Source organism: Hippopotamus amphibius, chromosome 9 (assembly GCF_030028045.1).
Source record: "Hippopotamus amphibius kiboko isolate mHipAmp2 chromosome 9, mHipAmp2.hap2, whole genome shotgun sequence".
NCBI classification, from domain to species: domain Eukaryota; kingdom Metazoa; phylum Chordata; class Mammalia; order Artiodactyla; family Hippopotamidae; genus Hippopotamus; species Hippopotamus amphibius.
In genome coordinates, this window is record NC_080194.1 from 107,281,107 (window position 1) to 107,297,895 (window position 16,789).

The 16,789-nt window shown below is 42.5% G+C and overlaps 1 protein-coding gene across 5 annotated transcripts in view; it reads right to left on the minus strand.

Annotated features, from left to right (window-relative positions):
- The window catches only part of LOC130859952 (general transcription factor II-I repeat domain-containing protein 2), a 50,025-nt gene that overhangs the window by 30,507 nt on the left and 2,729 nt on the right, over positions 1-16,789 (minus strand). For all 5 annotated transcript variants that reach the window (XM_057747568.1, XM_057747567.1, XM_057747566.1 and 2 more), the window contains exons 2-3: positions 10,135-10,238; positions 4,928-5,066 (exon numbers count right to left, since the gene is read on the minus strand). In XM_057747568.1, coding sequence (XP_057603551.1) covers positions 4,928-5,066; positions 10,135-10,233 — 238 coding nt within the window. In that variant the 5' untranslated portion in view covers positions 10,234-10,238. The remainder of the gene's footprint in view (positions 1-4,927; positions 5,067-10,134; positions 10,239-16,789) is intronic.

Consider the following 16,789-nt stretch of genomic DNA (forward strand, 5'->3'; position numbering starts at 1 on the left):
CTGGAGGCCACATCCTGCCTGCTGCCCATTTTTTGTGTGATCTGTGAGCTAAGAATGGTTTTTCATGTTTTGAAGTGGTTAAATAAGTTCAAAAGGAGAGTGTGACTTCATGACCTGAGCAAATGACACGAAATTCACATTTCAGGGCCATAAGTAAAGTTTTATCGACCAGGCACATGCATCACCAAAAGGGCTGCTTCTGCTTTCATGCTACAGAAGCAAGGTGAGTGGCTGCGACAGAGGCTGTAGTGCCCCACAGGGACTAAAACATTCAGTTCCATTACAGAAAAAGCTTGTCAGCCCCTGGTTTACTCTATATTGCTTTACTAGTAGGCGCCTATAACCCTAACCCAGGTTGATTCTAAATTCTTGCTGTTTTGAGGATGAAATTTGTGAAGAAACGCTTATACCACAGGGAGTTGGTTCCTAACTTCAGAGGGAAGGTAGATGTGCTTTTGATGCAATTCCACGGCAATTTTTCCTTACTTCCAAGACAACTTCTAAAGAAATAACCATCACATATTCAAGAATGACACCCGGTATTCCTGTTCCGGCAATGGCAGAGAAGTGTGTATTTGCCAGGAATGATGACAGGCTCTGGACGAAATGTTACGATCAACTATTTGAAAGCACTGAAGAACAACCGGAAACAGGCAAACACAGGAAGCAGTGCTATCCTCGAAAGACGGGAAGTCACCCCTACGGAGTGAGATGCATGTTGACCTGGCTTTCCCCCCATGGGAACTCCTTGCTTCCTGTGGGACTCAGAGAGAAACAGAGCTTAACCAAAAAGCAGCAGTCTTAGTGAAACAAGGAAATCCATGTCACATGTCAGGACTGCCATTCTGGTTAGATACTGAAGGGGAAATTCTGGAGAGAGTGAGTCACAGAGGTGGGAGACCCAGTATCATCATAGAAACTCCCTCAGATTCTCGACTGGTCCCTAAACTGTGCAAGCACAGGGTGAGGCTTTAAGGAAAAGCAGCATTTGGAAGCGACATTGCTGAGCAGAGATTGAAACAGCTGTGTGGTGCTAGAAAGACAGGGTTTAGGATTCAATATCCGCCAAGCCTGAGAAGCTTATTAAACACCTTGTGAAATGACGGGGCACACCTTAGGAGGAGGGGCCGCCTTCCGAGACTAAGAGGGATGCTCTGGGGCCAAGGACAACACTCGTCCACACAGGGACAGGGTGACCTGCCAGCAATTTGACTCCCTGCCAGAACAAAGTGCAATTTTATTTAGCAGATTTTTACAACATATCATGCATAATACCCACTATAAAATTAAAAATTTGTAGACGTGTGAATCAGGAAAATGTGACCCATGACCAAGACAGAAAAAAACCCTACAGTCTCAGAACCACAAATGACCCAGATGTTGAAATTACCAGATAAGGACTCAAAACAACAGCTATAAATACATGAAAGACTTTATATAGGGGTGGTGAACACAACAAATGAATATAAGGGGAACTCCAACAGAGAAATGAAAATGCTAACCAGAAGAGGAAAAAAGAAAATGAAATTCTAGAAATGGAAAATAATCAGAAACAAAAATTTCATCAGGACTTAACAGCACCCTGGATATGGCAGGAGGAAGAATCAGTGTCCTCAAAGAAATGCCAATAGAAACTATCCAATCTGAAGCTTGAATACAGACAGGGGGTAAAAAAAAAAAAAAGAACAGAGCTGTAATGACCTGTGAGACCATGAATAGCAAATTTCCTTCTCTGCGTAAATGAAGAAGAGCCAACACTGATGAAGATGTCAACCTGCAGATTCAACAAGCGCCACAGACCAAGCAGGGTTAAAAGAAAGGCCATAAATAGGCATTTTGTGGCCAAACTGCTGAAAACCAAAGATGAGACAGAGCTAAGGAACAAGATACATTACCTTCAGCAGAACAAAAATAAGAATTCTAACCTGACTTTGTATCTAAAACAGCGGCAGCCAGGAGGCCATGGAATGAAAGTGTTGGAGAAAGGGAGTTCCCTGGTGGTCCAGCAGTTAGGGCTCCATGCTTTCACTACCAAGGGTGCAAGTTCAATCCCTGGTCAGGGAAGCTAAGATCCCGCAAACTGCCCAGTGCACCACTCCTCCACCGCCCCCCAAAAAGGGGGGAGGGGCTGGAGGGAAAAAGAAAGTCAAGCCAGATTCCATATTGAGTAAAAACAGTCTTCAAAAAACAACAAGGACCTACTGCATGGCACAGGGAACTATATTCAATATCTTGTAATAACCCATAATGGAAAAGAATCTGGAAAATAATTTATAAATATATGTATAACTGACTCACTTTGCTATATACCCGAAACTGACATTGTAAATCAACTATACTTCAAAAAATAAAATATTCTTCAGAAACGAAAGCAAGGAGAACGATGCTGGCAAGATGACAGACTAGCAAGCAACGGGCCCTCCTGCCTCCACAGATACATCAAATTACCAATATACTGCCCAGAACACTTCTGTGAGAACTCTGCAGGCCAGCTGAGAAGCTGTGGCATCCCAGCCACTGGAAAGCCGCAAAGAGATTTCAGCACAGGGGTAGGAAGATTCCCTACAGGCATTTGGTGTGCCTGTTCGTGCTTCTCCCTCTACATGGCATAGTGCAGAGCAGCTGGGAAGGAACCCCCAGACTGGGGCTCCTCCCTGGGGGTGGAAACAAAAGAATGGACTGTGTGTCCAACATTCTGGCTTGTCTAGGGGTTGCTGGACGAACTGATTTCTATCTTGTGTGACTCAGAGCACTGGCTTAACTCAGAGCTGCAGTTCTATGGGCAGACACCAGGGGGGCGAAAGAGATTCAAAAAGGTTTGAAAGGTTCTAGAACAGCCAGCAGGGCTGATGGGTAGTCTTCCCTGTACAGAGCCAGTAAGCAAAGACCAGGAGAGGTGGCTGTCTTTTCAAATGCTCAAATCCCAGGGAAAAAAAAAAAAAAAAAGAAAAAATACAAGACATACAAAGAAACAGGGAGACAAGGGCCACTCAAAGGAACAAAATAAAACTCCAGATACCAGTCCTAAGGAAATGTAGACCTGTGAACTACCTGACAAAGAATTTAAAATAAACATCCTGTATATTCGCTAAAAGAGAATGTAGAAAGACAGCCAGTGATGCATGAACAAAATGAGAATACTGAAAAAGAGGGACTATAAAAAGAACCAAACGGCATTTCTGGGGCTGAAAAATACAATAACTGAACTGAACAATTCATTAGATGTGTTTGAAGGCAGACTTAATCCCCTTCCATCTTAGATGAAATGGACAAATTAAAATTGAAAGATAAAATTTACTAAGAGGGGTACAAGAAGAAAAAATGAGTAGCCTTATATATGAAAAATTAGCATGCAACTGTGAAAACAGAAAAAATATGTAATTCAATTTCAACGATTAGAAGTCCAATTGGCAGCTGACATTGATCTGAGAATACCCTTCTTGGTCATCAATTACATACTCACTATATTATTTAGAGACTGCTTCATTTTTTTACTCTTATTAATACTAGAGACCCTAAGTTTGGTCTTAGAAGTCAATCCGAATCACTCACTCTCTCTCTCTCATATATATATGATCTTTTATAGATACAGGTTTGTTTTGTAGTAAAATGGTATACAGTTGGCCCTTGAACAACGTGAGGGTTAGGGGTGCTGACCTTCTGTGCAGGTGAAAATCTGCGTATAATTTAGTGTCAGCTTTCAGTATCCACGTTTCTTCTGTACCCATGGTTTCTCATTTCTGGATTCAACTAACCACAGATGGTGCAATACTGTATATTTACTACTGAAAAAAATTCAAATATACATGGACCTGTGCAGTTAAAACCCGTGTTGTTCAAAGGTCAACTGTATACATATATAGGGAGGATATATACATCCTTTGCCAACCCTTAGAGATAGCTATATATCTATACCCATAGCCCCCTACACATGCATGCACACACACACACACAAACACAAACACATCCCAATACACACAGTGTTAAACTTTTTTTTTTTTTTCCTTTCTTGGTTCCAGGGAATCCAAAGTTGCTAATTCAATACTTGGCAGAGGACTTCCTAGGTGGCACAGTGGTAAAGAATCTGCCTGCCAATGCAGGGGACACGGGTTCGAGCCCTGCCCTGGGAAGATTCCACATGCCACGGAGCAACTAAGCCTGTGCGCCACAACTATTGAGCCTGTGCTTTAGAGCCCATGAGCCACAACTATTGAGCCCATGTGCCGCAACTATTGAAGCCCACGCACCTAGAGCCTGTGCTCCACAACAAGAGAAGCCACTACAATGAGGAGCCTGCGCACCACAATGAAGAGTAGCTCCCGCTCGCAGCAACTAGAGAGAGCCCGTGTGCAGCAACGAAGACCCAACACAGCCAATAAATAAATAAAATAAATAAATTTATAAAAAATAAAAAAAAAAACCTGGCAGAGGACCTACAGTGGTAGAGATACTCATTATACAGTGTGTAGGTTTTAACACACAAATGGCCACGTATGCTCACTAATGCTCTTTGTAACACATATTGGCACATTAAAGGCTCTGAAAGTCCCACAGTAAAATAAATAAATAAAAATAAAGACAAAGGAGTATAATCATAATTAACTGAAAGAAAAAACGAGTAGGCCTTGAAGGAGTTTTTCCCTTTCTTTTGGGAAGGAGTAAAATAAGAGTATTTATTTTAGGAATGAAAGACAGTTTCCTCTGTGTTCTTCAGATTTATTCTACAAAACCAGGGCCCTGCTGAGGACACAGTGCAAAATACATTGACCATGTTTCTTGGACTCAGTGTTTTGCTAAGTCAAAGGGGTGTGTCAGAACCATTTTTAGGGTAGTGCTTACGACATCGTAGAAGAAAACAATATATAAGTCTTGCCTGCAAATATTCTAAGATTTATGAATACAAAGTATAATAATTGTGAACACCTACAGTATTTTGCAAAATCCTTCTGCAAATCCGTCCTGGCGTTGACAAAAGCACGTCCTTTCTCTGTTCCAACGACAAACACATCTGCTTCATACATTGCAATGCAGGCCACTTCTGCCTTGGACTTGGCCAGTTCTTTACACTGAAATGGAAAAAAAAAAAATGAATGAAATGTTATCTACAAGGGCAGATCCAGATTTTGTGGGGCCTGAGAGGTCTGCCTTAAGAAAAAAGTACAAAATTAAGTACAAAAACAAATATTTCTTTAGAATGAGAAAAACCATTAGGAAAAACCAAAATAAACTTATCAAGTAAATATCATTAATATCATAAAACCCTGAGAAGAAGATTTTTATTCACCACCCATGATGTTGTTTGTGGTTTATAGTAAGAAATGTGTATTTGGTCAACTTCCACTGTTAGCAGCACAAGGCTCCTAATACCCTTGGAATTTTCTAAGAGCACGATAAAGGTGTCTTTTGCTATATTAATGAGGTGACTTTGGGACCATGCCTAAGGATGGGGGCTGGTTGCTAGGAGAACCAAGCAGGTGATTAGAGGGTTGGACTTTCAGTCCCACCCCCCTAACCTCCAGGAAACAACAGCCAATGGTTTAATCCATCGTGCCTATGTAATGAAGCCTCTAGGAAAACCCAAAAGAACAGGGTAGGGTTGGTGAACATGTGGAGGTTTAGGGAGAGTGGCGCACCTGGAGAGGGCATGGAAGTGCCCCACACCTTGCCCTGTGCATCTCTCCCATCTGGCTGTTCTGGAGTTACATCCTTTCATAATAAACTGGTAATCTAGTAAGTCACATGCTTCTCAGAGTTCTGTGAGTGGCTCTAGCAAATTAATCAAACCTGAGGATGGGGATATGGGAACACCCAACCTATAACTGTTTGGTCAGAAGCACAGGTGACAATGCGGGCTTGCCAATGGCATCTGAAGTTGGGGGCGAAGGGAAGACAGTCTTGCAGGACTGAGCCCTTAATCTGTGGAACCTGTTGCTCTCTCCAGGTAAGTAGCGTTCGGATTGAGGTGAGTGGTAGAACCCCCAGCTGGTGTCGAAGAATTGCTTGTTGGTGTGGGGAAAAAACCCACAATGGAATTAAGTGCAGAATCTTGACCGCCTGATACCTGACATGCCTCTCTAATGTGTTTTTTGTCCCTACATCTTTGGCTGTAGACTCTTTGCCTCTTCCTGTGACATCATTTTCTATGGAGAGAATAGAGATAATTTAATATTTCCCCTAACATGATTGGTTGCATTTTTATTATTGGTGAGGGTGCATGAAACATGAACGTCCATGCACAGACACACGTCCTGTTTGTCATCGTGGTGCTACAGGTCTTTCTCCTACAGACAAGAATGCTGATAAACCCTACTTTGTGTAGTTCCTTTCAACAATTTAAAAGAATGGTGTATTTATAACTGAATATGCTACAGTACTGAGTATCTTCCTGACCAGAGAGAACTTCTGTTTTGACAAGGCATCAATGGAAAACAAATCCTCTGTTGACAATTATACCCATTTAATGACTCAAGAATTTCCCACAGGCCAGCTTCTGGCTCTGTATATTTAAAATCTTGTTTCTCAGAGTTCCTTGGTGGCACAGTGGTTAAGAATCCACCTGCCAATGCAGGGGATACAGGTTCGATCCCCGGGCTGGGAAGCTCCCACATGCTGTGAAGCAACTAAGCCTGTGCGCCACAACTACTGAGCCTGCGCTCTAGAGCCTGTGCTCCACAACAAGAGAAGCCACCACAATGAGAAGCCCACACACTGCAGTGGAGAATAGCCGCTGCTCACCACAACTAGAGAAAGCCCATGTGCAGCAAAGAAGACCCAACATAGCCAAAAATGAACAAACAAACAAAACCCTTTGTTTCTCCTCTACTATTCACATACTTTTGGAGTTGGGAACATGTTCACACCACAATACGACCTTGGGTCTTGCCCCTCATGTCAAGTTACCAGAAGGGTTGACACAGTCAACCATAGGATTATTCCTGGAAACCATTCCTATACCGGGACATCTAGCAATAACTTACCCAGACACAGAAATAACATCAAACCACATAAGACTTACCACTAAACGAAAACTAAATGTAACCCCAAGCCAACTTCCCCTTCTTGAGATGCCAAAAATGCCCATGTCCACTCCAACATCACCTGACACAGTAGATTACAGGGGGCAGAATAATGGCCCCAAAAATGTCCACATCCTAATCCCCAGACCTGGTATGTCACCTTACATGGCAAAAGGGACTTTGCAGATGGGATTACAGTTAAGATCTTGAGATGAGAATATCTTGATTATCTGGCGGGCCCACAAGGGTCCTCTAATGTCACCACAAGGGTCCTAATAAGGAAGAGAGGGAGAAAGAAGGGAATGACAAGGGAATCTGCGGGCAGATTGGTGCTCTTGCTGGAAGGGACCGCAAGCCAAAGAATTCCAGCCCGAGCAGCTGGAAAGGGCGAGGCACCGCGTCTGCCTGGGAGCCTCCAGAAGGCATACAGTCTGTTGACACCTTGATTTTAGCCCCGTAAAACCCACTGTCTGCCTTCTGACCTTCCAGAACCGTCGTCAGATAAGTGTGTGATGTATAAAGCCTCGAAACTTGTGTAATTCATTATAGCAGCAAGAGGAAGCCAACACTGGGCTTGTGACAGAAACAGGAAGGCAGAGTAGGAGACAGCAACCTTAACTGGTTGAAATATCTTTCTTCAGCAGATTTTCCAAAAACATCTGTGCATGTGTTGCTAGGACCACACCCCCCGCCCCAATGCCACGGAAGGGGCCAGGGCAAGGGAGGTGCCCAGAAACTTTTCAGCTCCATTAACTTCATGGCAAATCTATCTCTGTGTCAAATGAACCAAAAATTCAGCCATTTGGCTAAAGTATAGCATCTGGTATTAGGTGAAGTTATCAATCTTTAGTCTTACTTAGGTCATTGTTGGTAGAAAAGATCTTTTTAAAAGCATTTTTTTCTCATTATGCATGTTATAAAAATGTTAGCAGATATAGAAAAGTCCACAGAAAGAAAAAGAAATCACCTCGAATTCCATGACCCCAAATTACCCACTATTCACATTTTAAAATCTGCACATGCACAGTTTTTAAAAACAAAATTAGAAACATATTACTGTATATAGGTTGGCATTCTGCTTTATTCACCTTTCCTTATTTTTGAGCATTTATAATCCTGAAAAACATGATTTTTGAATGAATATATATAATACTCTATTCTATGTATATGCCATAGTTTACCCATAACATTACTGAAGTTATTTTCCTATTACAAATAACACTACAATAAACATCCAAGTTGTACATCAATTATACCTCAAAAAAACAAAACCAAAAATGCAAGGACGTAAACATTTCTGTTTGATTATTTCATGGGCTGGAATCATATAAGTGGAACACCTGACTCAAAGGGTGTAAATTCTCCTAAGGTTCTTGACACATTACAAGTAGCATTCCAGAGGGGCTCTCACCCCCACCAGCCCTGTGAGAGAGGCCACATCACCTGACCATGATGAGCACTGAGAATCATTGTTTGTGGGCTGGCCTTAGTGACCTGGTTCCCACGAACAGGACTTGGAGAAGAAAAAATAGAAACTTGACAGTGGAGAAAGGTGGCTGACACGACTTACATTAGAGTCCTCCCGAGAAACAGAACCAAGAGGAGATGTTATATACATATATAAATGTAATCACAATGTTACATAATTATGACATGTATACTGTACACATATGTACCTATGATGGGATTTATCATAAGGAATTGGCGCCCGTGATAACAGAAGCTGAGAAGCCCCACCATCTGCAAGCTGGAGCAGGAAAGCCGGTGGTGTCGTTCAAAGGCCTGAGGGCTGGGGCCCCTGGTATAGATTCTGTTATTCAGTTTACCATCATTGCTTTAAAATTTCTCTCTATATCTGGTTTTCTACAGTTTAAATATGATGGGTCTAGGTGTGCGTGTGTGTGTGTATGTATGTGAATGAGTTATGTGTGTGGTACTTTGCCAATTGACTCAATAATGTTCTTTATAGAAAAAGAACAGTCTCTCTCTAGATGTGTTTCTGGTGCAGGATCCAATCCAGGGTCGCACTTTCTATTTGCTGTCCTGTCTCTGTAGTCTCCTTCCATGCGGGACAGACAGATCTCCATCTTTGTCTTTCGTGTGACTGACATTTATGGAAGTGCAGCCCGGTTATTTTGTAGCACGTCCCTAAATTTGAGCTTGTCTGATGCTTCCTCCTTAGAGGCGGGAATGCCATGGACGTGGTACCGCTCCTCCTTGGTGCCTCCTACCCGGAAGCTCGGGAAGTCCCTCTGTCCCACTGCTGCTGATGTTCCCCTTGGTCACTTGATTAAGGGGGTGGCTGTCAGGTTTCTCCACTTTTATAAAGCTACTGATTGTCCCTTTTTTAGTCGATACGTGTCTTGTGATCAGATGCTTTGAGGTTATGTAAATTTCCCCTCAAATTTTCACCCACAAGGTAAATTTTACACTTTGCATGTAAATAGAGGCACATCAATGGATTATCAACTTACCTTTGAATTTAAACAAAAAGTATTCTCAAACAAGGTAACAGAGGTGCCTTCATTAAATTTTCAGATCCGGAGAGCTTACATTTATACAATTCCATCCATAATGTAAGAAAAAAACTTCTTATCTGACAAGCCCATCACCCTCTATAAAAAAGGCTATGTGGAAAAAAAAAAAAAAAAAGGCTATGTGTACACAGATAGGATGTAACACTGAAGCTGAACGTCAAAAGTGTATCGGTGAGGGCTTCCCTGGTGGTGCAGTGGTTAAGAATCTGCCTGCCAATGCAGGGGACATGGGTTAGATCCCTGGGCTGGGCAGATCCCACGTGCCTTGCAGCAACTAAGCCCGTGTGCCACAACTACTGAGTCCGAGTGTCACATTTACTGAAGCCCACGAGCCTAGAGCCTGTGCTCCGCAACAAGAAAAGCCACTGCACTGAGAAAAACCCTGAGCACCACAAGGAAGAGTAGCCCCCGCTTGCCACATCTAGAGAAAGCCCGTGCTCAGTAACAAAGACCCAACATGGCCTAAAAAATAAAATAAAAAATAAATTTAAAAAAAAGCGATTGGCGAAGTGTTTCACTGTTCTGATGTTTGGCAGTGGTCCAACCATGTGACATTTTATAGACCTGCAAAGCCATCTCACCATGGACTCAAGAGCAGACATGAGGAACGTCACCACCATCCTGCTCTCCGAAGACTCCTCATTTGCGACGGGCGGGGTGGACATTGCTACTTGGGCCATGATCCCTAGGAAAGAGAAGTAATAAGAAAGTGAGTGGTAGAAATTCAATGTCCTACTCAACACGCTTAGAGCTGTCAGGGTCCTCACAGGTGACCTAGTTCAAACCTTCCTTTAAAGTTGATTTGCCTAAGATCTCTGTAGAGCAATGCTTACTTTCCCTAGTGTATTTTCCACGAAAGCTAGATATCACCTTCTTATAAATTCAGGTATTCTGCTAGAGAGGCATGTTAACTATTTCCCAGATGAGGAGGACAGAAGATAACATCCTTTATTGATTCAGTGTTGTTTTGTCAGATTTCAGCATGGCCGTGCCTGACACCACATTCTGGTCCACATACACAGAAAAAGGAGAGAAGTGGCTTTGTGTACTAAAGATGGGAAGAGAAAATCCCTTCCTTCCTTTCCTGCTAGGACTTCTTCTGCATGAAAGTTCATTCTTATTTTTGCCAAACTCTAAATCAACTGAGCATTAAAAAGTTTCTTTGAAAAAGTTTCTCCGACACCATGAAGAGTTCTTTGAAATAGAGCACGCAGTGTAAATACTTGTCATTGTGTCCTGCCCCTGCAATATCTGGCTTAACTATATGTGTAAGCAAAAGATAAACAGGTCAACATAAATATGAATGTGGGAGGGAGCCTGAAGATCTGTGGGGGTGAAGTATGGTGGTCCTATAAGGCTATTCAGAAATATTTGCAAATGCTTTTTTCTGAGCTCATGGTTCTATTCCTTGCCCACTTGAAGGTGTGTGGCCATGTGCCTTGCCTTGGCTGAGGATGTCACGGAAGTGACATCACTTCCATGCTGAGGTTTCCCCCACACTCCCTCTTCCTCTGCAGTGGATCTGCTACACTTCATATGCTTGAGTTCCAGATTGAGAAAACTGTGGATCAGACCTACAGCCAACTCACAAGAGACCTCTAGTGCAAGCAAGGAATACATCCTTGCTCCTTGAACGCACCAAAATCTGGTGGTGTTTTTAACCATTGCCTACCCTAGCCAATCTAGATGGATATAGCAGGCTGGAAAGGAATTCTAAATACGTAACTACGCATCTGTCTAGGTTTTCAGAAGACACTTGAGGATCCTTGAGGTCCCTAAGTTAGAGCTAAAGTCTTTTTTTTTTATATATATAAATTTATTGATTTTATTGGATGTGTTGGGTCTTTTTTGCTGTGCGTGGGCTTCTTTTAGTTGTGATGAGTGGGGGCTGCTCTTCATTGTGGTGCGCTGGCTCCTCATTGCCGTGGCTTCTCTTGTTGTAGAGCATGGGCTCTAGGCGCGTGGGCTTCAGTAGTTGCAGCACATGGGCTCAATAGTTGCGGCTCATGGGCTCTAAAGCACAGGCTCAATAGTTGTGGCGCACGGGCTTAGTTGCTCCACAGCATGTGGGATCGTCCTGGAGCAGGGCTCGAACCCGTGTCCCCTGCATTGGCAGGCGGATTCTTAACCACTGCGCCACCTAGGAAGCCCCAGAGCTAAAGTCTTCTTGAAAAAGAACACAGACTAGCACATACAGAGCCATTAGGATGCAAATTGTTTGACTTAAAATTTTTTTTATAACTTTCCCTATTATGAAATAGAACATGAGAGTGTGACTTCATACCAGGAACATGACCTGGGCATGAACAGGTGAGGAAATACACTTCAATTTGAAGATTTTATTTATTTTTTTAAAAATGTATTTATTTACTTAGGCATGCCGAGTGGGCATGCGGGATCTTAGTTTCCCGACCAGGGATCGAACCCATGCCCCATGCAGTGGAAGCTCAGAGTCCTAACCACTGGACTGCCAGGGAAGTCCCCATTTGAAGCTTTTAAATAATTATCTTAAAATCAAGCCTTTGACACTCTTCTCGTTATCACACCCACATTTGAGAACAAATAGAAGTTGGTGAATATTGTTTGCCATAGCAAGGACTCTATTCCAACAGAGCAGGAGTCAGAAGCAGCAGCAAGCAGCACCCGACAAGGACACGTGTTAACGCTTAGAAACTCTCCTGTCTCAGTTCCATGATTATCACCTAGTACATCAGGCCGAGGAAATTTGTATCACAAGTATCAAACAGCAAAGGCATGATATTTTTGCCACTTACCAGAATATTCACTTAGATTATGCTCTATCCTCATTACTTTGGGAGCTCAGAATATTTTCATTCATAATTCTGATTTTGCCTTTACTGTCCCAGACAGAGAAAAAGGAGCAGATGTACTCTCAAGTTGTAAACACGTTGATTCGTCCATGCAAAGCTAGAACCAGGGCAACTTTCTGCCTACTGCTGTTTCTACTTCTCACCTTCAATTGCCATGGATCTGCTACGATGTCAGTCACATTCGGTGTGTGTTAAGAAATGGAAGGGACGCCATACCAACAGCCCGTGGGGACGCCACAGGCGTTTCAAGAGCATCTTAGCACTTTTTGATGGTAAGAATACTGGAAGGGACTGAGCCCACTCAGGACTGATGGGGAAGGATGCATTTTGTGCGGGGCTTTCTGCTCTCTAGAAATAGCTGCCTCTGGATTACCACAGAAATTCACCGAACTGTCCTTTGCCTGTCCCAAGAGGTCATTTCCCTACAGTCTTTAGTCAACACTGTTCACAGAACATTGGCTGCACCCCTAACCCGGCGACTGCATCCTCTCCTTCTCCCTTTGCCAGAGAGACACTGCCATCACACAGTGGCATTAACAATGACCACCAGAGGACACACCAGGCCAGGCTGGTGACACACGCTTACAGAGCACGAGGCATGATGGGCTGGTCCTCACAGAACCGGGAGCCAGGAAAGCCAGGTGGTGGGTTCCCCAGACCACCAACCAGCTCCAGGACCCCAGTGGGCAGCCCTCAGGCCCCTCCTCTGTGAACAGAGACTCTAAATCAATCACCTACTATGAAGGTTCCTTTCACCTCTGAACTTTTATGAGCCCCCTTGTTTTAAATTTATTTATTTTTATTTTTGGCTGCCTTGGGTCTCCGTTGCTGTGCACGGGCTTTCTCTAATTGCGGCGAGTGGGGCTACTGTTCATTGCGGTGCATGGGCTTCTCATCGCAGTGGCTTCTCTTGTTGCAGAGAATGGGCACTAGGCACATGGGCTTCAGTAGTTGTGGCACTCGGGCTCAATAGTTGTGGCTCGAGGGCTCTAGAGTGCAGGCTTAGTAGTTGTGGTGCATGGGCTTAGTTGCTCCACAGCATGTGGGATCTTCCCGGCCCAGGGATTGAACCCTGTCCCCTGCATTGGCAGGTGGATTCTTAACCACTGGGCCACCAGGGAAGTCCACCCCCTTGTTTTATTTTTTTTTATTTTACAGACCCTTGTGTCGAGGGTTGACTTTCAATAGATTGCAGTGAGGGAGCTGCTCTGCTACGTATGAAACCCCGCACCCCCTCGTTTTAAAATCAGGTGAACCACATATTATATGAGTCTATGTGTATGAAATGTCCAGAATAGGGAAATCGATAGAGACAGAAAGTAGATTAGTGGTTGCTTAGGGCTGGGAGGTGGGGTGGCTAAAGGGACAGGGTTTCTTTTCAGGGTGATGAAAACATTCTAAAATTGACTGTGGTGATGATTGCCCAACTCCATGCATATATTAAAAACCACTGACTTGTACACTTTAAATGGGTGAATTGTATGACAGGCGAATTTTATCTCAAAAAGGCTATTAAAGGGACTTCCCTGGCAGTCCAGTGGTTAGCACTCAGTGCCTTCACTGCCCAGGCCCTGGGTTCAATCCCTGGTCAGGGAACTAAGATCCCACAAGCCACACTGCAGGCCCAACAACAACAAGAAGCTATTAAAAAAATCTAATGGTGGGACTTCCGTGGAGGTCCAGTGGTTAAGACTCTGTGCTTCCAGTGCAGGGGGGCGTGGGTTCAATCTCTGATCGGCGAACTAAGATCCCAGATGCTGCTTGGCCAAAATAAATAAATAAATGAAAGAAAAATTTTTAAAAATCAAATGAAATCAAAGAGAGGTTGGATGGCAGAGAGGAAATTAACACTCACTGAACACATACTACGTGCCAGTGTGTTTCTGATCATCCAGTTTGATACTCACACATCCTCTAAGGGAGAAATTATTCCCATGCAAGCACACAGAATGGGGAGGGAGCCTGCTCAGGGTGTACAGATCATTTGTGGCGGAACAGGGGCTGGTGATGCAGTGGAGGAGCAGACAAGCAAACCAGAGAGCACAGGGAACTTAGAAAAAGAACCTCCAGGGCCAGGACAGATCTAGTGCACCTGTCCTACAGGTAAATTATTAATAGTTCTGCCTTCACTCTCAAATGCCTGGAAGATGCACTGTAACATGTTTACATGTGGGTGGTTTGTGATATGAAAAAACATCACTTGAACATGATGTCCTGTATCCTAAATTTTTTTTTTTTTTCCCAGCTGAGCCACAACTTGTGGGATCTTAGTTCCCTGACCAGGGATTGAACCTGGGCCCTTGGCAGTGAAAGCTCAGAGTCTTAACCACTGGACTGCAAAGACTTCCCCTTAAAATTTTTTTTAATTAAGGTATAATTTACATAAAGTTCACCTTTTTTAAATGTACAGTTCTGTATATTTTTAACAAATACAAAGTCATGTAGCCACCACTGAAATCAAGGTATAGAACAGTTCCAGCCCGCCCCCTCTCCCCCCAATTCCTCCATGCCTCTTTGTGGTCAATTCATACCCCGACCCCGCCCTCTGGCAATAACTGATCTGTTTTCTGTCCCCATAATTTTGCCTATTCCCGAATATCATATAAGTGGAATCCTATGCTGTGTTGTTCAGAGTATCAGTAGTTTATTCTTTGTATTACTGAAAAATCCATTGTAGGGCTGTCACAGTTTCTTTATCCCTTAGCCAGTTAAAGAACTTTTGAGCTGTTTGAAATTTTTTGATTGTGAAAAAAGCCACTGCGACCATTCACATACAGGCTTTTGTGTCAGCCTAAGGTTTCATTTCTCTTGTGTAAATACCTAAGAGTGGGATTGCTGGGTCATATATCTGAAGCTTTTTTTTTTTTTTAAGCTTTGTAAGAAACCAACTGTTTTCCAAAGTGGCTGTACCATTTTGTATCCCTACCACTAATATATGAGAATTCCAGTTGCTCTGCATCCTTTTCAACATAGTGTTTTCAGCTTAAAAAAATTTTTTTTTAGCAATTCGAATAGGTGAGTGGTGATATCACTTTGCAGTTTTAGTTTGCATTCTCCTAATGACTAATGACGCTAGGCATCTTTTCATGTATTTATCTGTCATCCATACAGCTTCTTTAGTGAAATGCCTGCTCAAATCTTTTGTCCATTTTAAAACTGGATTGTCTGCTTATTTATCATAGAATAGAATTTATAGAATTCTTTATACTTTCTGGATACAAATCTTTTACATGTGATCTGCAAATATTTTCCCTTTTGCTATAGAGAACAGTACAGAGACAACTGATAAAACTTAATGAGGTCTTAGGATTGTAACGTATCAAGGTTACTTTAACTTTGATTGTAATATTGTTGTTATATAGGAGGATATTCTTGTTTATAGGAAATGTACACTGTAAAGTATATGGGAATGATGTGACCACAGGTTGATAATTTCTCTCAAATGGTTCAGAAAAAATAAAAGTTCTTTGTACTATACTTGCAATTTTTCTGTAAGTTCGATTGTTTCAAATTTTTAAAAATTATTTTTAAAGCATGTCAATTACATGTATGTTTCTGTTTTTTAAAATTGTAGGTCAGTACTATGGGTTTTATAATTCCTTTTGAATTCCTGTTACATTCAGTATCTAGAATGCATCATCAAGAATTCTGATTAAATTACTTCATGTTGAAAGGCCCAGCTTGAAATAATTTTTTAAAAATATTTATTTATTTATTTATTTTGGCTGGGCCAGGTCTAAGTTGCAGCATGCAGGATCTTCGTTGAGGCACGCAGGATCTTTTAGTTGTGGCGTGCAGGCTTCTTAGTTGGGGCATGTGGACTCTCAGCTGTGGCATTCGTGTGGGGTCTAGTTCCCTGACCAAGGATCAAACTCAGGCCCCCTGCATTGGGAGCATGGAGTCTTAACCACTGGACCACCAGGGAAGTCCCCATTTAAGGGACTGGCATCTTCCAGGCTCTTATCTTATGCTCGCACCTATTCTGTAATTATATCACAGTAATCTCTGAGAGGACTGTGATGCCAGAACAGAGAATAGAACAGTAGGCAGAATGAAACTAGGTGGAACTCAAAAAAGATATTATCGGTTGGTATCGACTATGCTACCAGCAATAATTTTAAAAATGAATGTTTCATAATTATTGCTCTGTTTGCACCCTTTACTTAACAACAAATGGAGGCAGGAACTGTGTCTTTTATGTTTTATGATTTAGAACACACCATGTGTAAATAGCACATCCAAACTAATGAACCATGATTATAAGCTAATCATGTGGTTTCCCACCTTGAGAACATTTCCCTGAGAAAAAAAAATCATTGCATTCTAATAAAGCTAAAAATCCTTGACAATGAGAGCTTGTACCATAGAATTCAACCCCCCAAAGCCTATATGGTGATTAACTTCT